The sequence below is a fragment of the Micrasema longulum genome, unplaced genomic scaffold (genome assembly GCF_059751315.1).
Source record: "Micrasema longulum isolate JH-2025_06_02 unplaced genomic scaffold, ASM5975131v1 h1tg000747l, whole genome shotgun sequence".
In the NCBI taxonomy this organism is placed as follows: domain Eukaryota; kingdom Metazoa; phylum Arthropoda; class Insecta; order Trichoptera; family Brachycentridae; genus Micrasema; species Micrasema longulum.
The window spans coordinates 1,114,613-1,138,021 of NW_028277941.1; the positions used below are offsets into that span (position 1 = coordinate 1,114,613).

Below are 23,409 nucleotides of genomic sequence, written 5' to 3' on the forward strand. Positions count from 1 at the left end.
ATAACCAATTTATCATATAAAGGTCTGACATGCGGTTGTCATTTTCGCACAGTGTCTGGGAGACATCAGCAAGACAGTGACAGGAAAACAATGTCCGAAAACCTATATTTATCAAAATTCTTTGTCCTCTCAATTTATGTAAACCGAAACACAAAAACTATTAAGTATACGTACCCACATATTTTATTTGGACTAAATACAATAATTGATATCACACTTTCGATTGTGTTCATTTTATCCATATGCGAGTATGTACTCAAATCTAGCAATAGCAAAGCATTGCCGGGTTCAGCTCGTATGTTATAAAATATGAAAAATTTTCAAAATTTTAAATATCAACTTGTATATTCGTTTACTAATACAACATGTGTAAATATTTAAATACCTAAACGAAAACTTGACACTGGCTAGAGCACCCCAGTTGAGAGTTGGGAGGTTAAACAGCCATAAAAATACGATGATGAAGAAGAAGATAATTTGAAGTGAAAAAGCATAAAAACGAAGAATTGACTTGTCGCTGGATAAAATGAAATAATAGTGCTATTACATTTGTTCGGAAAAAATCGAGAAAATGACTACGCTGTAGTTATTTTTCAAATACGTTAGTTTGATTACCGTGTCGTTTGTCATAACCGAGATACCGTTTGCAATTTAAATTTGACATATTTAGTTTACTTTGAAACTTCAACCAACTTGAATTGGGAGTGAGATTGCACCGGGGTGTTATAAATGTCATAAACTCTATAATATATTATTTTATCATCGCTAAAAATGGATGCAAATACTTCCTTGCCTGGTAAATATATCCTTAAAGATCCTCAGAGACATATCTTGCATGATTATTATTTTTCATTTCTGCATGGATATGTTCTTATTGCTTTTTAGGTTATCGAAATTTAAATGCTTTGCTTCTCTTTTTTATAAACATTGTAAAATTTTGTTTTTTACATAAATTTTATCATATTGCTTATTAAAACCTTGTTGAATATCCATATTGATAAAAATATGGTAGTAAGTATATTTTTCAACCACCAAAGAATTAACTTTAAAATAATAAAACAGCTTATTGATAATATATACACCTAATGGTGCATAGGGCACTGCATTGGTACACCAATCGCAGCGTATCTTGATCATTTTTGTAATCTAAAGGTAAGATGATCAGTCTATTCTAGTGTGAAAACACATTAATATTCATAAATCTCGGCGCTTTAAACATTAGTTATCCATAATAACTATTATAATAATAATAATAAAAGCTATATTACATTATTTTGGATACAACTGAATTATTTTGTGATTTAAAAATGTTTGTAGTGTAATGGTCAGCGTGTTTTTGCACTGGAATATTTCATAGACTCTGGTCTGGCACCCAAGCGTAAGACTGATCACCTTACCTTCATATAACAGATGATCGAAATACGCTGCATTATTGTACGAATGCAGTGCCCAATGCACCACTGGCTTCAGAAAGGGAAATTATATTTTTTTAAAAATAAATATTTGCATTCATACTCAAATATTTAATTTTTAAGGCTATTTTCAATGAGTGTTAAATAACTCACCATTAGAAAATGGGAATCTAGTTGGGGTAGAGTAGGATTCAAACCGGGGACCTTTGAGCCGTGAGTCCGAGACACTAGCCACGGGACCGCAACCTGATTCATTTACTTACAGAATATATACTGTATTAGCCTGAATATACCGTGGCCTATATATTTGGAGCAGGAATGAAAGGAAAAATTCACTAATCTATAACACCCGAATATAGCGCAAATGTTTTTTTCAGAAAAATATTTTTATTCAAAAACATCGCATTATATTCTGGCTAATACGGTAATTAATTTAGGTTGAATATTCAAGCGACATGGGTGTAAAATATGGATTTTGCATCCCATCGATGACAATTTCTACGCTTACATATCTGTACCTTAAAGGATAAACCACGGTAGTCACATTTGGAATTTTGTTCAGGAGACAATTATCCAATAAGTGTAGCAGTTTTTTTGCAACAGTTTCATCCATCTTTTTTAATTTGTAAAGAGCAATTGCTTCCTGTATGTGATCTTCCAAAAGGTTTTTTATTTCCTTAACTTTAACTTGAAGATGGACATATCAAGAATAGGAATAATCGGCGTGCGTGCATGAGAAGATGTATGAATGTAGAAGAAACTAGATCTATATGCAAAGACAGAGTGATGTGGCGTTCTATCCTGCCTACCCCTACGGAAACGGCGTAATGGTTTGTTTTTCTTTCAACTTAAACTAATTTTAAGACTCTCGCTCGTGTCACTGGCAGAGTAAACCCAGAATTAAATTCACTTTTGAATATATGGCAAAAAAACATTAATTTGAGAACATCATAATTATTAATGTCATTATATTGCTTAAGGAATAAATCATGCATTTTCATCATGATCAAATCATGATGATTCTTTGATTCCTAAAGAATATAACTTTTTTTTTTAAATCCACTGTGCAACGCCCACCTTCTTTATCCGAGTTGCGTAGACATTTTTGCAAGTATAGCTCGACATAATTTTTAGTCAATAACAAACCTTTATTCACTTAATAATATATTTTACAGTTGTCACGTCAGCTGCCAATACTTGTATGAACATAAACCGTAAAATTGTTAGAGCATAAACAACGTATGTTGGACTTACGTGTTTTTTGAACTAAATGTCGTTTGAGTTTGAATTTTCCTTAGAGCATAAACCTCGTAAAAGAGACACCCTTGGATTTTGCTTTAAAGTGAGTTGGACTTGAGTGGTTTTTTAACTAGTTCAATTGCTTAGTTTAATGTTTATTGTCTTCAATGTTTCATTAACTAACGTAATGAAATACAGTAAATTTTTGTGCACATTTAACTCAAAATCACCAAAAAGTAGATTCCCGTGGTTTATCCTTTAAGGTACAGATATGTAGTAAACTATTTTTAAATAAAAAATAAAAAAATTACCCTGCATACATAAAATAAAATTTATACTGCCGTGCAATCCCCTAACTCTAAAAATCCACTTTTGAGAAAAATGCAAAAAACTTTTCAAACAAGTAAATCGCAATGGTATTGATGAGAACTTAATTTTTTTTTATTTCGTTGTAAGGCTATGGATGATGATGATTAATTGTGAGGATAAGGCGTGTCTATGACTTATAGTAAGTTAGCTAATGACAGGTCATAAGCCCTGTAAATGCCTAGACTTCCATATTCCCTTCTTTAAGGTATTCTCCATCCCTGTTGTAATTTGTTAATTTATATTAAATCATTAAAAAAAAAAAACTGTTTTTCAAAGCCCCACTTCCGCCCGCACGCATGTAATGGGAAACGTTATTATAAATATATATATATATATATATATTAAATCTATATAAAAATTGTATTTCATTGTAGTATTTATATTTTTTCAGAATAAATAAACTTCAAAAAAAAAATCGATTCTCACATTAAACATGTGTTTCTCCCAAACCGTTCGGTAATTAAATAAAAAAAATAGGTGACTGGACACAATCTATTGTATTAAATTTAGCCGTATTGTATTGTTGTGAGTGGGATAGTCTTAAAATAATTAAATGTAAAATTTCACTGGGATCCACCAAGGAAGGTTTCTTAAAGTAGATGATTATCTTCATCATCATTCCCTTTCCACACCTAATTCCAGTGCGTAGGGCACTGTATTAGTGCACTAATTGCAGCATATCTTGATCATTTTTCTTACATGAAGGTACGATGATCAGTCCAGGGACTATGATATTATACCAATATTTAAAATTGACTGATTCAATTATCCACTAGTATTGTTATTTTATGTAGCGTGAATTTCAATTTATATAGATTTATATATTTCATATAAGAATGCTAATATTTATTTTTTATTAAAAAAAACTTATGTTAGTAAAAATTTTTTTTTTTGGAGCTTTATATTTTTTTCCTGTGGTATTTCCACTGTATTGCCACAGTGACTAAGTGACTGTAGTATTTATTATTTTGACTCAAATATAGTAGTTAATGTTAACAATTTTTAATGATTTTCTTTAAAACTTGACTGTTAGAAATATAGTATTATTTTATTCATATTTACCATTGCAGATATGTTTTAATATATAACTAGATGAAAAAATTTCAGATCCCAGCAAGATGGCAGATTCAGCTTCGGAAAGTGATTCAAACTCATTAGAGGGAGGTGCCATCATGCTTCCACCCAGCCCGGTGTCACGAGATCAGCTTCAGAAGAGGATAGATTCCCTTCAGCAACAGAATCGGTATTTATTTTTTATGCGACCCTTACATAAAAAAATAATATTTGAAATGTGACTAGCTCCAATACATTTTCATTTCTTAATACCTTGGTTATATTACATACATACAATTATAAACAAGGCGAACCCCCAAGATCTTTATTTTATTATACTACTCTTATGTCCGCAATTTCAATGGCAAGTTTTTAAATTTTCATTAGGTTGAGAGAAATTGAGTGCAAGGCAGGAGCGGGTTTAGCAAAATCTATGGATCTTGTAGATCTTGCTGCTGATGGCATACTTAAAAAGGAATTAAATTCGCATAAGCATAAGCAGAAGCAGCAAGACATCTCCTGGATGAAGAAAAATAAATAATACCCAGAGCTGCAAAGGGAAGCTTTAAATTATTAGTCCCATTTGCCAAATCAACTAATGTTGTTTATTTACATCTGGAAAATAGAACCACAATTTGACAAATTGTTCACCAAGCACAGCCTTCTCACAAAAATTTTTGTATTTTTGCTATAATTCAAATGAATTTTTATTGGACTAAAATACCAAACCACATAAAATAAAATACAAATTGACTTTATATACTTAGGTTGCTCTGACGGAGATAGGGGCATTAAAAGCAGTAAATGTAAATTCTAAAAAAAAATGCAAATCTTTTGTTAATAAAGAACTTTTGAAAAAAAAATTATAATTACCGTTCATTAAAGCTAAAAAAAAAAAACGCTTTTGCAATATGCAGATCTGAAAAGAGGCTACAAGACCTTTAAAACGGATCTGAGTAAGTAGGTGGGGCTTTCAATTATCGTTAAAAAGTTGGAATATTTTGCAAGAACAAGTACCGTCAATCTATAAATAGAATTTCAAGTGCTGATTCTAAATTTCACGTCACTATGACTGACGGTTGAAAAGTTCGATTTTTTAATAAAAATAAATAATAGTGATGACAGCCGAGAGAACTTGGTTCGAAAACAGCAAATGGAATTTGTAAAAAAGCCATGAAGAAATTGTGTTGCAAACATTAAACTTCCAAAACACAAAAATTTTGATTTTTCCCTGATCTCCGAACTTTCAAATGGTGTTTTTTTAGGTTAGTGACTTTTGCCTGAATGGCAACGATATATAATCTGAGCAGTTCTGGCACATACGCAGTAGTGGTTCACTTGTAACTTCACTTTGAACAAGCGTGCTGACAGAATATTTCTAAGAATTTATGTGATTTAGTTATGTACGTATAATATTCCCGGTTCCTCTTCCCGTCTCCTTCCAAACTCATTATCTGATGCCACATTCCTCATCTTTTAATGTGTATAACATAATGTACCTATGTTGAGTAAACATATACAAGTTTTATCTCCCCATTACAAAACAGCTGTTATTTTAACAAATCAATTTCTAGGGTACTGAAAGTGGAGCTAGAAACATACAAAATTAGAGTTAAATCATTGCAGGAAGACAACCGAACTCTGAGACAAGCATCAGTCAGTATTGTAAGTTTCATTTTGTTATTTGTAACTTTCTAGGCTGTTATAAAGCTGGTGTTCATAAATTAATTACAATATTTTGAGTTTGTCCAAATGTTTGTACACAAAATACTGGATTTCACCCCCTGGGGAGTCATTAAGATTAACAAATTATAACACAGATGGAGAACATTCTCTATCCGTGTTATAATTTGTTAAACTTAACTCATTGTTTATTTTATTTAAATTTTATTTTAGCAAGCAAAAGCTGAACAAGAAGAAGAATATATTTCTAATACACTATTAAAGAAAATTCAAGCTTTGAAAAAAGAAAAGGAAACACTGGCACATCATTACGAAAGAGAAGAGGAATGCCTTACTAATGATTTATCTCGAAAATTGAACCAGGTTTGTATTTAAATATGTATATTTTTATGACACACATAGTTATATACAATGATAAATCTTGATGTTGAAAATCTACATACATATGTATGCATTATTATGCTCTGTTATTTTTAGTTGCGCCAAGAAAAATGCAGATTGGAGCAAACATTAGAACAAGAACAAGAGTGTTTAGTTAACAAGCTAATGAGGAAGATTGAGAAGCTAGAAGCGGAAACCCTCGCCAAACAAACCAACTTAGAACAACTGCGCAGGGAGAAGGTCGGTGCTCTTTTGTTTTGTTTGTTAATTCTTGCGTAAAACACTATTACGAATCGACTATTTGTAGGTGGCAGTGGCTAACTGTGATTTATTCTTAGGTAATCTACTAAAATGTCCATTAATTTGTACCTACATAAAATTACTATTTTTTCTGTGGTTCTGTGGAAATCAACTATAACAATAATTATTATTAACCACGCGATATACATAGCTTTATTCCACACTATTTGTACAAAAGTTTATTGACAAATACCACAATGACATTCAGCAGTAACTGTCAACACTGAGCACGGCCGATTCCTTTTAAAATGAATAATGACAAAAACAGCCTCTGCGAACGCCACATGTCCTATGTGATACATAATATGTCAACGGTATCCTATCAAAGAAAAATAGTCCTTCGGAAATAATGTTCAAAATACTAGTTTCCAAATAGAGAATCTTCAAATAATATTTGTAATCTGCTAGCTTGTTTTAGTACTAAAAAAGCTGACTTGGGTTAAAAATGCAAAATATAGTGTGCTTTTTTGTATGGAGGAATAAGCTGAGGTAATCGGCTAGTTTCACTGAGAACGGGCTAGGCGCACTTCATAGATATTTTTTTATAGGAAAATACAAACAGTGGTGGTGGCTTATAATAAATAACAATTATTTGATTTATTTTCCCATAAACATACTTACTATAAAATATTATTATCGAATGTCGATTATAATGGTAAGCTGTGCATAATCGCTTGTTTTGACGATTCACCCCTGGTAGGTGGAGTTGGAGAATACGTTGGAACAAGAGCAGGAAGCCCTCGTAAACAGACTGTGGAAGCGGATGGATAAACTGGAGGCTGAAAAACGATCTCTGCAAATCCGCCTGGATCAGCCCGTCACTGATTCTACTGTTCCCAGGTATTGTCACTCGTTACTTGGTTATGTTGTTTAATTTGCTTTAAAGCACATGTATTTTGTTAATTATTTCATACTTTATTATGGTTAAAGTATTACACAACTTTAGTTTCCTTCCCACCAATAAATAATGACACAACACTTGCATAGATAAAAAAGTAATATTAACATAATAATGATGGAAATGTCAGCGCTTGTGGCAAGAGGTGTCGGGTTCAATTCCCGAAATGGTCAAAATGAAATATTTTTTGCACTAGCTGTTCAGACACTAAGGAATTGAGTTTCTTAGGGTTATTGTGCCGTGTGTGGACTGCACTATTTGCTACGTTACTAGTTTTGAAACTGCTATTTTTTTTTTAAATATGCCATATGTCTCTTGTTCATACTGATAATCATGGTTTCGGATGTGACAGGATTTAACAAACAACCTCTACCTAAACGTCAAAATTTTGCTACAGAACAACACTGCAATAAAATGTTAACATTTAGTTTATTTTAGTTCTTCTTTGAGTTTATTTTAGTTTGCCATACCGTGCGTTGGCGCTAATATCGCTCAAAATGAAAATCCGCAGGAGATTTAAAAATTTTATGCCTCGTCGTCTATCATCAGTAGGACCCGGACAGTTTGTAGCAAAAGCATTAGTGTAGTGATAGGAGAGAGGTGTTACTCGGTAAAATATTGTAGTATTTATTATTTAATTTAACTAAATACAAGTTAATTTAATTTACTTTAAGTTAACTTGATTTAGTCTGAAAGAAAAATCGTGTTTCCTCTGCGTTTTAAAAATACTGAATTAAAATAAACATTTTCAGAAGTTGTCCGATTCTTCAATATGACAATTAATTTTAATTGGTAATTAGTAAGATTTTAAAAATACAATGTTCGAATGTAATTTTAGAAATCATTTAAAATCTAAAATAATATTGTATTTTTTTTTAGGCTAAATCAAGTTAACAAGTGTGTTAAAATACCCTAGTGAATTAAGATGAAATAAAACATACTAAAATATTTTACCGAGTAACGCCTCACTACTTAAGTAACACTGTACTATGCAGTTTTGCTACCAACCATCCGGGTCTTAATCATCAGTTAAAAGTATTAATTTTTCATGAATTTTTTTAAGTGCTTTTAACCACTGATTTTTAATTATTACTACTGGTCAATCAAATTTATATTGTGAAATTAATGCTTCTCTATCATTAATGATATTGCGTTTCGAAAATATTGAGATATAATTTTGGTAATTTATTACCAACACATGAAATGTAATGAAAAATTGATAGCTATTTAATAAAAAAATAAAAGTTAATGAATACACCACATTTAACAGCAAACTTTTAAAATCGAATCGTCTCAACATAGAAGAGAGGCTTTTATTAAATCCGAGCTCTTCAGATGGAACACATTTAGTTTATAAACGCGGTTTTGCGCTGATAATTTGACTGTTTCAACATTTACGCGAGATTTAAATTTTGCGCTATTTGTGCGGTAAAGTGGTGCTAACGAAAAATAAAAATCAGTGTGGCAGCTGACAGTTCAGGGTTATTAAAAATGGAGCCCTACACAAAAGAACCATGTGTTTTCACTGTTGAGCAATATTTGAAAGATAATGAAGGTTTGGCGGCTACAGTTCGGAATTTTCAAGTGATTTAACTTCATCAACTGTTAAGAGATAAATAAAAAATTCAGGGAGACTGGATCAATTATCTGACCATCCTTCAACAAATCCTTTAACACAAAACACCGAAGCAATTTGTGAGAGTGTATCTGAGAGTTCAGTAATATCAATTCAGCATTGTGGTAAAGAATTGGCCATTTTGAGAAGCTCTCTACAACATATTCTCATGAAAGATTAGCATCTTCAAGCTTACAAAGTTCAATTGATTCAAGAACTGAATTCTACTGACCACGCACAGCGACGAGAGTTCATTGAATGGATAATGGAACAACAAGTGGACACAATATTTTGAGTTTGTCCAAATTTTTGTAGACAAGGACTGGATTCAACTCCCTGGGGAGCTGTTTATATTAACATATTACAACAGAGATGAAGAACATTTAAGAGAGAAATCTCTTAAATGTTCTTCATCTCTGTTGTAATATGTTAACAAGTGGACACTTAAAAAGTTACCCATTTCAAATTTAATTCAATATTCTTAATTTTTATTTAATAACCATCTTATTATTTATTTTTTAATATTCTAGTGACATCAGTAATGGAGATACCGCATCTAACTTGAGCAACCACATACAAACTTTGCGCTCTGAAGTAGTAAAACTTAGGTAAGTTACCTGACATTATTGGATATTTCCGTTTACACACAGAGCACAGGTTAAACTGGTATGCACACATTTTATTTTTTGAAATAAAAACTTTAAAATTCTCGCATTTTAAAATAAGAAACACAAAAAAAATCATAATTTTATATTATATTATCTAAATTAGGGTCAATTGGATAAAAAAATGTTTCCTTGCGCGCGGTAAAAATTAGAGCATTTAATTGTACTGCGAAGTTTCTCGAAAATGTGTGAAATAATTAATAAAAATGAGCTAGTTCTCTGAAATCAACCAATGGAAGAGTGTTGTGGTTCATTTCCGGCTACCTGGAAGCCAACCCACCAAACAGGAGAACTCACTGTAGAGTACTTGAGACGTCACAGGCAGAGTTATTTCAAAATCAGAAAAAATCATTGCGCTGATAAATAAAAATATTTTTTAATATTTTTGGACTTAGTTTGATAGTTTTGATAACAAATAAAATCACCAGACTTCCTTATTCTATTAGCCATCATAGTTACGTTTTTTTTTATCAGCCTCAGCCTCCACTGCTGGTGGTGAGGGGGGATTAAACACCCATCCGCCACGCCTCAGTTCGAGCTTTTAAACATGGTCAGTTTAGCTACTAGGTCAAGTTTGGTATCGTTTCGTATAGATCAAGAACGAGAAATTTATTTCTGAAACCATTTTTTCAACCCGTCAGTAAAAAACGGTAAAATTTGTAAAATAAGTTTAAGAAATTTTTTTTTGGTCGTCCACCTTTACTTTTAAAATATTACGATATTTATAAAATAAAAAATATTAGTAGGTAGTCGCATTATTTTTATTTTTAAATACATAAAAAATTATACGATTTTCAAAAATAAAAAGCTGTGCGGCGGAGTGACGTTATGAGGGTGACAGCGGGCTGCAGCTGAAGGTCATATTGACATAGACCTTGCAAAATGTGGTTAAAGCAAGCCGCTTGGTACAATTGTTCATTCGGTCAATTTAGAGTCGATTTAGCCCGGTAGTCAACGTCCCTACTGGATATAATAAATTATTTAAAACATTTTTTTCCTAAATCTGCACCCAGTGGTTCATACCCAAATAAAACTTATTTAATTCTAAGATCAATTACCAACCTAATTTTTGACTATTATAATAATTTTATTTTTGACTAATTTAATAAAAATGTTCATTATTTTAGAAATCAACTAATTATTTCTCAAAACGAGAGCAAGGAAAAAATGCAACGTTATGCTATGGAAGAGAAAAGTATTCGCGAAGAAAATATACGTCTCCAACGGAAATTACAATTGGAGGTTAGTTTTGTATTATATTTTTATGCTATGGAAGAGAAAAGTATTCGCAAAGAAAATAAACGTCTTGTATTATATTTTTAAAATGGACTTTTTGTTATTAACAACAATGTTTTGAACAACATTAGTAGATGTTAATATTAATAGTCTTTGTGTGAAATAGAACTAGAATCCTGGGTAAGATTTTCTCGTATATGGTAAAGATTGAGATATTCTGCATTTAGTGTATTAATGTAGTGCCGTATGATTTCTATACTGTCGAGATGAACCAGTTTAGGTGACGGCCCTTGTTGTATAATGGCTAAGGCGCTTGCCTATCCATTATATTCAGGGGGGTTCCGGGTTCGTCTCTCCGGAAAATCACAACATTTATTAAGGAGTTTTTAAAAGCCTGGTTGTTCTGTCTACTATTATAATAGGGGTTCTTGGTTGAAACCAAAAAAAAATGGATACAAAAATGAATGATTTCTTCTTGTTTTGATTAATATTTACAGGTGGAACGCCGGGAAGCACTGTGCCGCCATCTTTCTGAGAGTGAGTCATCCTTGGAGATGGAAGAGGAAAGACAATTCAATGAATGTTTGCAAAATGTAAGTTCGTAAAATGTTACTGCTAGTTCGGTTTTATTAAATAAAAATAATATTTTCTAATCACTGGCTTGTATTAATAATTTTCTGTTACAACTACAAATTTGCCAAATAAAATATGTTTTATGACAACAATAGTCTGACTGAATAGTCAACAAAATTGATTTAAGAGTCCTCCACAGGAAAAAGGAAAAAGTTACCAAGCGACATGTAGCAATTTTACAGAACCTTTTAAAAAAATGTAGCAATTTTACAGAACCTTTAAAAAAACCTTTCCTTTCCAGCATCAATATATTATAAATAAACAAACCACAAGCACACTATTACACTTTCAAAAATATAGTATTTACTTACAATTGTGCCATTCTGTACGATTGAATTTGCAGAAATAGAATAAATGTACACTTACATTTGGTCACGAATTAATATGTAATATGTTTGATATTACATGTTTGTGTTACATGCAAGTTTGTTTTTTTAGAATTGACATAAACATTTTAGATTTTCGTCCACCTGTTATAAAAATAAAGCTATGGTAAATATAATTTAAGATTCAAATTATAAATATGGAGTTGACAAAAATGAATTAATCCTTCAGGCTAACAGGGTGCGTGGTTCTCCAGGGGCCTCTCGCCCCTTGTCACCCCAGCCACCACACCTACCGCACCGTTGTTACCACCCTCCGCAGGTATATTATGTAGTCATTATAAATTATGTTTATCATTAATTGTTTCAAAATAACAAAAAAGGAATTTCTTTATCGTATACAACCCTTCATTTTTTTACAAGTATATTTAAAACGAGGATTGCGCAAAAGATTACCAATAGAGAGGAACAACAAGGTTTTAGACTAAATCAATCCTTCACAGATGCAATTTTTATTCTAAGACGGGTAAAGGAAATGGCAATAAAATCCAATGTTCGACAGGGCGTTGCCAAAAGACATTATAAGAATACTACTAGAGAGGGGAATATCCAATACAATAGTAAAGACAATTAAAGATCTCTATACTAACTGCAAAACAAAAATTAAAGTTGATAGTGAATTATTCAAGGAAATTCCAGCAAGTAATGGCATTAGACAGGGAGATGGTGTGAGCCCTTTTCTGTTTAATCTTATAATGGATGAAATTATAGAAGAGGTGAGACTGGCTAGGGACTGGGTTACAAAATGGTCAATAAAACAATTAATATGATTCGTTATGCAGATGACGCAGCTATAATAGCCGAATCTGAGGATGACCTACAAAGAATGCTGTATAAATTCCACTTAGCATCACGAAGCCTAAATATGTCAATATCAGTCGGCAAAACAAAAAGTCTTACACTATTCAGACAACCTATGTATAAGGTGTAAGCTGACTATTGACAACAAGCCAGTGGAACAGGTCATGAGTTTCAAATATCTGGGAGTAGAAATTCACTGTCGCTCTAAAACTACCCCTCATCGTCTACAAGGTAGGGACAAAGGGAAGTATAAATAAAATAAATAAATAAATCCTTCACCCATTTCAAACCCCTTTATGTCGACAGTGATAGGAAACGTTAGTTGCTACTCTCTGGAGCACCAGAAAGCCCCCAGGTGACACTTAAGGTCAGTCGCCGGCAGCGCATCCAAAAGCAGCAGACTTACCCAAAGACTACTGGTTGCAAACCAACTTTTGCCACCACTCATACTTACTCAAACTGTAATTATTGAAGAATTTTACCTCATCAAGCGAAAGCAATAAAGAAGACATATATTCCGTGCTCAGGGAAGTCCTCAGCAAAAGATGTCCACTGAATGGGGCACCCGCAATCAAAAACCTCAGGCCCCAGACACGTCCGGTGACTCCTGTCTAGTAAAGTAGTATCACTCCATCAGAGTTTTTTACAGCTGGGATGATTGTGCGTTTACCAAAGATCTTATGCGTGATTTGACAAAGTTTTCGGGCGTTATTTCTTCGAGCCATTTATACCGCAGTTGCACATTTAGAGTCTATATGGCGGTGTTTATCCAGTCTTTCAGAGCGTGTTTAACTAAACAATCCCGGCACCTATAGTCATCTCTATGAGTGTCCACTTGGTTAGGGTCATCTTCACTATCTCCCAGTGCTTTAAGTTTGGCGCATTTCACTATTTTCTCACATGTACTATCTGAAATCCATATGGGTCTTCTCCCCTGTTTCGAGCCGAGTATGTCATTCGCGGAAGAAACAAGTGCTGATTTCAGATTTTCCCACTCCACTTTAATAAGCTCTGTAGTGAAGGATTGGTTGTCAATTAGCTAAATGCATTGACTGATCAGGTCCTCGAATCTCTTGTCGCGTTTCATTAGACTTTAGTTTTTCCACATCTACTGCCTTTCGTCGAGGAGGTCTTGGAAAGCAATTTAGCTGCAGCCAGATCTTAGCAACGACTAACCCGTGGTCACTATAAATGTCGGCCCCTCTATAGGTTCTGATATTCAGAAGTTCTTTTCGATTAGTGCGGCCATAAAGAATGTGATCTAGCTGCTAGAATGTGATCCTCCAAATCTATGTAGCAAAATAGCAAAACAAAATCTGCACATTGGTATGAAAGTTGTATCATCTTTTGGTCCCTTATACTCAAAAATTATATCATTTAACTGTCAAGTATTAATTATGAAATATTTAGCACCATGGTGGACAGTGCTGTGCCGTACTTGCTGGAGTATTTCATCCGATGGCTGCATCAACACCTCCCATCGCACATCTGCCTGTGAGTATACATTTATAATTTTTTCAATAAAATATAATCTTGAGGTTGTCCGGTTTTCAGACAAGATTATAAAAACTAATTCATGAGTAGAAGTAACAGTTGATTGCACGTACACTTGAAAATAATATATATACCGAAACCCCTTTACACTGTACGTTATACTGTACTGATATGTTCCACGCAGTACCGTGTACTATAAAAAAAGAACAATGAAATTGTTTACTATTTATTTATTTACAACTTTTGCTTTCGAAACTTCAGAGGATTGGCTTTATTCACATATTATTCACAAATTATCTTACAGATCGTAAGAAATATGTGTCATACGGACTGAATCAATCTGAAACATTCAATACCTCTTCAGGAGTTTCTCAAGGTTCTAATTTGGGACCAATGTTATTTATAATCTTTATAAATGGTATTGGTAAAGTCCAAAAATTTTGTAATTTTTGTCTTATTTGCTGACGACTTAAAAATGTTTTGTGAAATACAGACTTCTTCAGATTGTATCAAACTTCAGTGTGACATTCAAAATATTATTCAATGGAGCAAACAAAACAAATTGTTCTTCAATGTCTCCAAATGTTTTGTAATGGCATACACAAGAGCATCCACAACAATATATTATCGTTATCTCATGAACGGAGTGAGGCTTGAAAGGGCTTCAACGTCCAGAGATTTCGGGGTGTTGTTTGACGCTCAGTTATCTTTTAATCTTCATAAAGTCAATCTATGTAATGACTCCCTTAAAATGCTTGGTTTTGTTCTTAGAAATGCCAAGATCTTTTCTAACACTCAGGTTATGAGGACATTGTATAATTCCTTGGTAAGAAGTCGTTTGTAGTTTAGTTCCATTATTTGGTCGCCACATGAGGCTCGGTACTCTTTGATGATGGAGAGAGTGTAGAAGACATTTCTACGCTATCTGTACCTAAAGGAGTGTGGATATTATCGATGGCTCTTTCCAACCGACTTTTTACTGGGGATGCTAGGCTATCAGTCATTATGGAGGAGGAGGGATGTTCATTTGGGTGTTCACTTCTTTCAGGTGATTGGTGGTCGCATACACTCAGAAATTCTGATGGATGTAGGTCTGTTCGTACCTGATAACTATCTTCGACAAAGACAGTACAATTGTTTTACCTACCACGATGCAGAACCATCCTGTCAATGGTTATGCCGGTTGGTAGAGCAATCTTGCTACTTAATCGCATCACCTCAGATGTCGGCACATTTCACGACCGTGGGTCTTCCCTTAGAAAAGCACTTTTTAACTTATAATTTATCTTTTTACTTTTTGCTATATTATTGTACTAACATAACTATCTATCGTCATTTGTGATTTATTATTGTACTTTTAGGGTTTTTTTTTTCTGTAATGTTCTAAATGACTGAATAAAATAAAAATGGAAATAATAATGATGGAAATACTTCGACCAATCTGAATTTAACTCTCGCAAGTCTTGGTGCTTTCTTGGTTTAACTAATATGATTTATTTTAAAAACATACTTTAAACATGTCAACATCGAAATATCCTTATCCACGCCTCCTTGTGTTGCATAAGACACTGCATCGGTACTGCAATCGCCCCGTATCAGCAATTCTGTGTAATATGTAAGATTATGTAACATAGCCCAATCATCTGGAAATCGTTCTTTATAGTTTCTTAATCGTCGTAGTCGGTTTGTAAAGTGGCGCGTAAATATTAGTAAAACCTCGGGCCAGCTTTTTAACCAGGTTGAATATTCTTAGAAAATTGAATATATTTGAATTTCTAGGATTCATTTTAATACCAATATTTGCAAGAATATGGCTAAGGATTTTTTCTGACAAAGCGGCATACGTAAAAGTATTCAACGGGGACATTCATGTTCTTATTTTTCATGTAACATTTGATTGTTGTATGCATTGAATCAACAGGCATTTGGGTGGGTCCATATTACAGTTTTTTTTTGTTACCGTGAACTTACGCAATATTTAATAAAGGATTCACCATTGTTGCGTTTTGGTTTTGATATACCCCATAATAAAAAGAATAAAAAATACTATAATTTTCTAATTGATTCTGCGGACGTTTTTCTTTATTTTTTTCATGTGATTACTTTTTTCTGATTTGTAACAGAGCATATTTCAAGTGTTATTACAAAACATGACTTTCAAACTTTCACATCATTTTCTTCTCTCCTCCCTTTTCATTGAATCCCGAAAATGAGTCGCTTACCTACCCTCAAAGCAGTTGTTTGTGGAAATCAATTACTCCGCTATAATCCTCGCTAAATAGTGTAAACCATTTTAATTTTTTTTTTTTAGTTTTTTTTATTTGTTTTTTTAAATGAAACATTGTACTGACATAAACACGCATATACATAGTTTGAATTTCTAACAGAAAATGCCAAAATATCATTTTGGTCATTTCAGGATTTACGAGTTTTACAAATTAAGTCGACGATAATTATATTCCTATTACGCATTGCTAAATTAATATTTTTTCCATTTCATTTTTGTACCATGTAAAAAGAGTTACCAGTGTATAGTATTTCTATTTTAGGATTTCAGAATAGTTCCAGTGGTAAATTTTAAGTTTTGTTTAATATTAAGTTTAATTAATAGTTTTAATGTTTAGTTTTGTTAAGCATTGTCGCAGTTTTATTCCAACTGAACCATGTTTTACTACACAAGATCAAGGTTAATTCAACAGTGGTGGATTTATTTTTGTTAATGTATACTCGTGTTTCACACCATTCTGCTTTTTATTTTTTTTAAATACATTTTGGCAAGGAAAGTTTTCAACTTAGTTTCTTCAATTTATAATGCCTGTTCGATAGGTTTTATCTATATTGATAAAATTAATTGAGGGTTAGTTAGGTCAAGAATTTGTATTTGAAAATAATCAACCACAATGTTTTTCTTACAGCACGTTAGGCGGCCATCAGATCGCTTTGTGAAGCCAGCTGCACCTCCCACTGGGGGAGCTGCTCCCCCTGCACTCTCCCTCCCTGTGCACCCTGCTCCGTCCCCTGCCCTCAGTCCCTCCTCCGCTCCCGCCCACCCTCCGCCAGACTCTCCGCAGCCCGCTAGTCCCATGGACACCTCGGCTAAGGAGTGAAGCCCCGACTATTTGCGGTCGTTTCCAAATTTACATTTATTTCTTTAGGATTCCCCATTATTAGTGTTTTCAATAGCTTTGCCAATAAATGCAAATTCTAAAAAGCTTAATATGTTAAATAGTAACTACATATTGCCGATCTGCTATTGTTTATCTCTTAATTATATTGGTGGATTTTTACATTAACGTAGTGCATAAACATACTTATTTTTTTTAATGTATTCTTCTCTTGTATTAACCCTTTGCACTCAAAAGGTTTTTGCTTCTTGCATACCGCCAACGCGATGTGAACAAAATATTGTTTATACTGAAATATAATTAAATTTATAAAAATATGTATACATTTTTTTAACCTGTTGTTTTTGTTTTGTCAAAAAAGGTATGTAAGAAATTGAATGGACATGAAGATTTGTTATTTGAAGTGTTTTATAGGGTGGTATTTTACATTGCAATCCCCAACCACCTGGAATTTTTCCATTTCTCTTTCATCATCAACTGTTTCTCTATTGTGATAAACTCAGAGTAAAAACTCTACCGCTTATAGAGTCATCCATATGGAAAAAAAACAGTCTAGGATTATCAATCACGAAGTTAACTATAGTCTGTAGCAAAACAATAGGCTGTAGGTACTCATATCGAGAATTGCAAGCACAGCGATGAAACCATCTGTTACACGTCCGTTAAACCAAAAACCGAACCAAAAATTTTCAACGCTTTTGTTCTATGCATAGAGCAAAACGGCATCTCTATAAGCAGGTCGCGCATTATTACTCAGAGGTGATAATATATTTTCAAGCTAAAAACCTCAAAAACATTATTTAAATGTGACCGCAACATTTCAGTGCGATACGCATTGAATTATGATATTTTTCAGCGCAGTATTAAGTTTGTAATTTATCAGTCAAGTAAATGTGTCGCCCTTGGGACTTGTTTATCTCTGAACAAAATATTAAATTATTTGTGGATATCTCACTTCCTCGAGTGTGATCTTAAATTAAATCTTTAAAAATATCCTTATCTTCAGAACTGACCTATCTTTCAGCTGAAAGTACAATTTTAAACATGCACAGGATAATTCGATCACAGATACAATAAATGTATACATTTTGGTAACTCAGGCTTCACTTTGTTATACTGATTTGCTCCTGGATACTTACTCCATTGAGGTAAAACAATATGTTGAATTTGAATAACTTATTTCTCCTTTCTCGATCAAATTCCGTAACTTATTATTATATCATTGCACTTCGACGATCATCGCTTAAATAATATTGAAAATTGAAAAACTATATACTAAAAACATTGAGAAATAAGACTTTAGTTTCATGTCGGCGGCACTCGAGTTATATGGCAGATCATGCATGCCGCTTCTCTATGGCGGTATTCGAGTGCTAAGGGTTAAGATGTGAGAGAATTTCAAAATTGAACTTAGCACTATTCTTTAAAAAATAATCCAAATGAAATTAATAAATTCAATCCATCGGCTTATGTAGTCAGATTTGTAAATGGATTGTAATGCAAATTAGAATATAATCTGAAAAAATGAAATATTTGGTCACCATTTTATGATATGTATCGATGACTAAGCAGAAATTTGTTTAATGTGTAAAATACATTTTAGGCAAGTGGAGTATGAAGGCTTATAAATTTCTGTCTTTTAAGGATAACTCATAGTTTAGGTATTATATTATTTTAACAATATTTTTCTTTGATTGTATAAAAGATACATAGACATACATAGTTGTCATGTCCCTTTGCAAAAAATATATATACACTATTATTAAATTGCAACATACTCGAGTATTCCGGGAGTTAAAATAAATGTTTGTATGGATTGTTCACTTAACTATGTAGTTGCTTTTTATAGTCATGTAACAGCTATCATTCATCTTTGTATGAGTCAAATCAGTTCATATTTGTTTCCAACCTATTTTGCCAATTTTTTTTTGTTATATTTCAGTGTGAAGAGTTTTTGTACTTTTTAGTTCTAGATTATGACATTTTGTAAAACACAGTGATCTAAGAATTAAAAACGAGTTTGTATAACTTTTTCTCCCATTTGCAATGGGTTTCTATGTATAAGTTTTAGTCCATCCTTTAAAACAATATTATGCTGCATCTGCACATACACATTATTTGTCCAGTTTGAGCTTCGGCCTGCGATATCTTTCACTGCCTCTGTGTGAATGCATAGTTAGGGGTGTCAACCGTGTAATATATTTCAGATTGAGATATTGTTTAAATTATCTGTTGAAATAATAACTTTTAATTATTGAATCTAAGATCCAATATTAATTAGCCTCTGTACAACTCTAGTTTATAAAAAATAGGGGTTTCCATTTCAGCCCTGTATATCATAATTAGCTAACAGAACGCTTGGATGATTAAATTTTTTTTTTTTTTTCATATATAAGGGTTTTTGGAAATTGATTTTATATTGTCAAAATGCCATAGCTTTTTTTTATACTTATCTTTTTGTCTACATGGTGGCAGGAACTACATGTCTATTATAAAATTTGTTTGTCATTTCACCTCATGAATAGCAGATACAATTCTGTGGAATGTTGTTTTGTTATGAATCATAAAAATAAATAGCTTTTAATTGCTACAACAGTCACAGCTGAAGTTCCTATTTTTTTTTTCAGTGAATTTAAATAAATATATGTATTGTACTATGGGAGTGAAAAGTGATAATTGCTATTTAATCTGTTGACCCAGCGATAATTTTGGATTCAATAAGAAAATAGTAAATATTAAATTAGTTACAAGGTGAGTATTTCCAGTAATATCATATTTCTCCTTATTACTGAAACGGGCAGAAGAAAATAATTCAATATATTTTGCAAACTATTCAAAATAGATATATATATATACTTTGCATAGCATGGATATTAGACATTTCTTTTTTGTAATGAATATTGATTTAAATTCCATTGATACGTTTATCTGGTACTCATAAGTTTTAGTCTATTATGTAATACATATGTACCGCTTTACCTCGTGTACTTTTGAATTTAAATTTACTCATGAATTTAATTATATTGTATTTTTATTGGTGTATACGAAACATAAATATTTGTTTGATGCACTTCTGTTTAAATCTTTTTCTTCACTTTTAGTTTAAAATTTTTATAATATTTTTATTAAATTAGGGGCAGGCAGCTATCAACTGATATGCTAATGTTATGTAAATATTTCACGTTATCTGGGACGCGATTACAAACACTATTTTCATTGGTATGTATCGAGATGTAATACTTAGCTTTTCTACTATCTCTATCTACCTCGAAAATACGAAGCCAGCTCTACAAAAAATAAATGGTAATATTTATTTTTCAGAGTGGCAACATTTCTTTCGAAGTGTTGCCATTGCACCTTACGGTGCATGCTCAGTAACCCTTTCAGACCTGAAATTGAGTGAAATGGAATTAAGTCTTTTTTATGATAATTGGACATTGCTAAGAATAATATTTTATTTTTTTTAAATCTGGAAAATCGAGTTTCTAAAAAAACCCACCCTCATGGTAGCTGGTCAGGATGATGTTCATACAAATAAAAATATTCTGATATTCTAATAGTAATTCAAATAAAAGTAATTTTTAAGTAAATAAAGTAGTAAAATAAAAAATATCAAACGTTTTATTTATGTCCAGGCCGATGAAGAATAGTCTTTGTGTGAAATAGAACCAGAACCCTCGACGAGTGAGTTTCGACTTGATGGCTTCTCAGGTAAAAATCATGAAAAAAGAAATTGCGCGGAGATAAATCCGCCTCGTGTAGTGGTTGACACATTCGCCTACCATTCTCGAGGTCTCCTGGGTTCCATTCCTGGCAGTGCGGACATAAAATATTGATTTTAAAGGTTGTTTGAACTGCTATGAAGTTTAAGACTAATCACCTTACCTTTATGTAACAGATGATCAAAATACACAGTATTTGGTTTATCCATGCAGTTCTCTATCCACCCCTGGGTGCGGAAAGGGGAATGATAATGATGATGGTAAATCTTATAATGTTAGTGGGTAGTCTCAGCCTGCACGCTCGTGCTGGTATTTAAATGAATGTGTTTGAAATTAAATGAACTAAACCTTTTCATCTATATCATTGTATTCAATACTTCTGTGGCAGAGATAAGCCTCCCGCGCGGTATGATATTTTGGCAGTTGATAATGACACCCATAGCGACCTACTTTTGAAACTAATAGCATTAAAGTATTTTTATGGTTCGCACGGTTGATGGAAGTCGGCATATGCTGAAAATTTCAAAGCGTTTACAAGATTTTTCATAATTGGTGGACCCACACGATCGTATTAGCCAAGCCTGAAAGAGATAAGTCATCTCTAACATCAAATAATCTAGCACATGCGCTGTAATTAACTCAGATTTTCTAAATAGGCTTCAGTACGAAATAATTTGCAAGTTACACGTTCGCGGTCATGCCGGCTACGGCTATCGAAATTGTGTCTCATTTAGGAAATGACGGCTGTAGACGTTAGTCCAAAAGACATTGATAGAGAAAAGACGAATAGCCTACGAGGAACTGAAATAATTATATGTTAGGAGGAAATATTGTGTCCCTATAAAAAAAAAAACAGTGCAACAAGTGTTCCAGTATATATTAGACAGCTTATGATCTGTCATCATCATGATCCTTAAGTGATCACTTTATGCACTGTGTAACATTCACGATTCTGCGCCCCATATTCATGTATGGCAATTCTCAACAAGAATAATATTACATTCACATGCTTGTTGCCACTATAGAGAGTAAGTGTGGAGAAAACTAGCGATGCCTATTATTCGAAAGGGATAATCACTTTTAACCCAGCCGATGACAGATCATAAGCCCTGTAAATGCCTAGACTTCTATATTCTGAACAGGTTCATCCCTGTTAACAAAATATCAAATATTGATACGAATCCTGTCAAGGAAAAATCCAAAATTTGTTTACAGAGGTTTGGACATACCCAAAATATTGTTAATAATATTTATAATAAAGCTTTCACTTGCGTCAAACATATTTATTCCAATATATGATTTTATGACAGTTCAGTAAAAAACTTCATTAATTTTCTTCTGATACATATTTTTTTTGTGGAAGTATGTAATAATTACTAAATGTTATTAAATATTTGTATATAATCACTTACCGACTTTTATGTATCTACTGGTTTCGAGACGTACCCGTCTCTTCATCAGGAGATCAACTAAACCAACATGCAAAACCTGCTATATACCTTCTTATAGAAAAGTCAGTAAGTGGTTGTATACTAATATTTAATAACATTTACTAAAAGTTTTGACCACAAAATTAATGCTTTAAATGTTAATATTATGTAATAATGAATTAATATTTGATTTTTTGAAAATAGTTACATCTCCAATCTCATTTATGGGTTAGATCTTTATGGAGCCACATTTTTGGCACGTGATGTACATATTTCCCTTTCTATCACAGCAATGGCCAATTTTCTGATTCTATGAAAATCAATGAAGATATATATTATATATGTATGTATTAAGATGTAAAATTGTACTAAAGTAATATCTCAGGGAATCTAACACTGGTTTTATAGATGATTAGTTACATTTTTTGTATCAATTTATTGTGTAAAAAAATATTATAATTGAAGACAAATTCATAAATCTGTGGTTATGGTCAATTATAACATTTATCTTTATTACAATTTATTATATAACCCGCATCAATATTTCGGAAAAAAAACCTGTTAAGTTTTTCTCATATTAGTGGAAATTTTATGTTAGTCAAAAAGATTGCTTAAAAAGCATGTTAATTCATTCTCCTTCAGATTTACATTTATAACCCACAGCAAGTTCACTGGATACTATGCTTTATTGATGCATGTTAGGTCAATAGTTTAGCCACAGTCACTAGATATAAAAATCTAAATTAATCTGCACAAAATATTGCCCCAAAAAATAAGACGCTCATAGACCTAGTTCATCAAATTATATCAAAGCCTGGAAGATTCATCTTAATTAAAGAGTAATCTTTTTCAAAGAAATAGTATTTCTTATTTATATTTTAAGCTTATCTATTCTTGCATTGGTGTAAGTTTACGCACACATTAGTACTATAAATTGTAATCATAACTGTAATGGAACAAATACCTATTA

The 23,409-nt window shown here is 32.5% G+C and overlaps 1 protein-coding gene across 2 annotated transcripts; it reads left to right on the forward strand.

Annotated features, from left to right (window-relative positions):
* Window positions 1-474: 474 nt before the first annotated feature.
* Window positions 475-17,602, forward strand: LOC148279186 (coiled-coil domain-containing protein 6-like). 2 transcript variants are annotated; one of them, XM_088230343.1, is made up of 12 exons: window positions 475-796; window positions 4,128-4,263; window positions 5,648-5,738; window positions 5,970-6,119; window positions 6,234-6,377; window positions 7,138-7,277; window positions 9,481-9,558; window positions 10,743-10,857; window positions 11,349-11,444; window positions 12,040-12,129; window positions 14,079-14,162; window positions 17,078-17,602. In XM_088230343.1, the coding sequence occupies exons 1-12, from the start codon at window positions 772-774 to the stop codon at window positions 17,267-17,269; spliced, it is 1,341 nt and encodes a 446-aa protein (XP_088086469.1). In that variant the 5' UTR covers window positions 475-771; the 3' UTR covers window positions 17,270-17,602. The 2 variants fall into 2 exon arrangements, with proteins under 2 accessions (XP_088086469.1, XP_088086468.1); XM_088230342.1 differs by having other exon boundaries at window positions 480-796; window positions 4,113-4,263.
* Window positions 17,603-23,409: the final 5,807 nt, after the last annotated feature.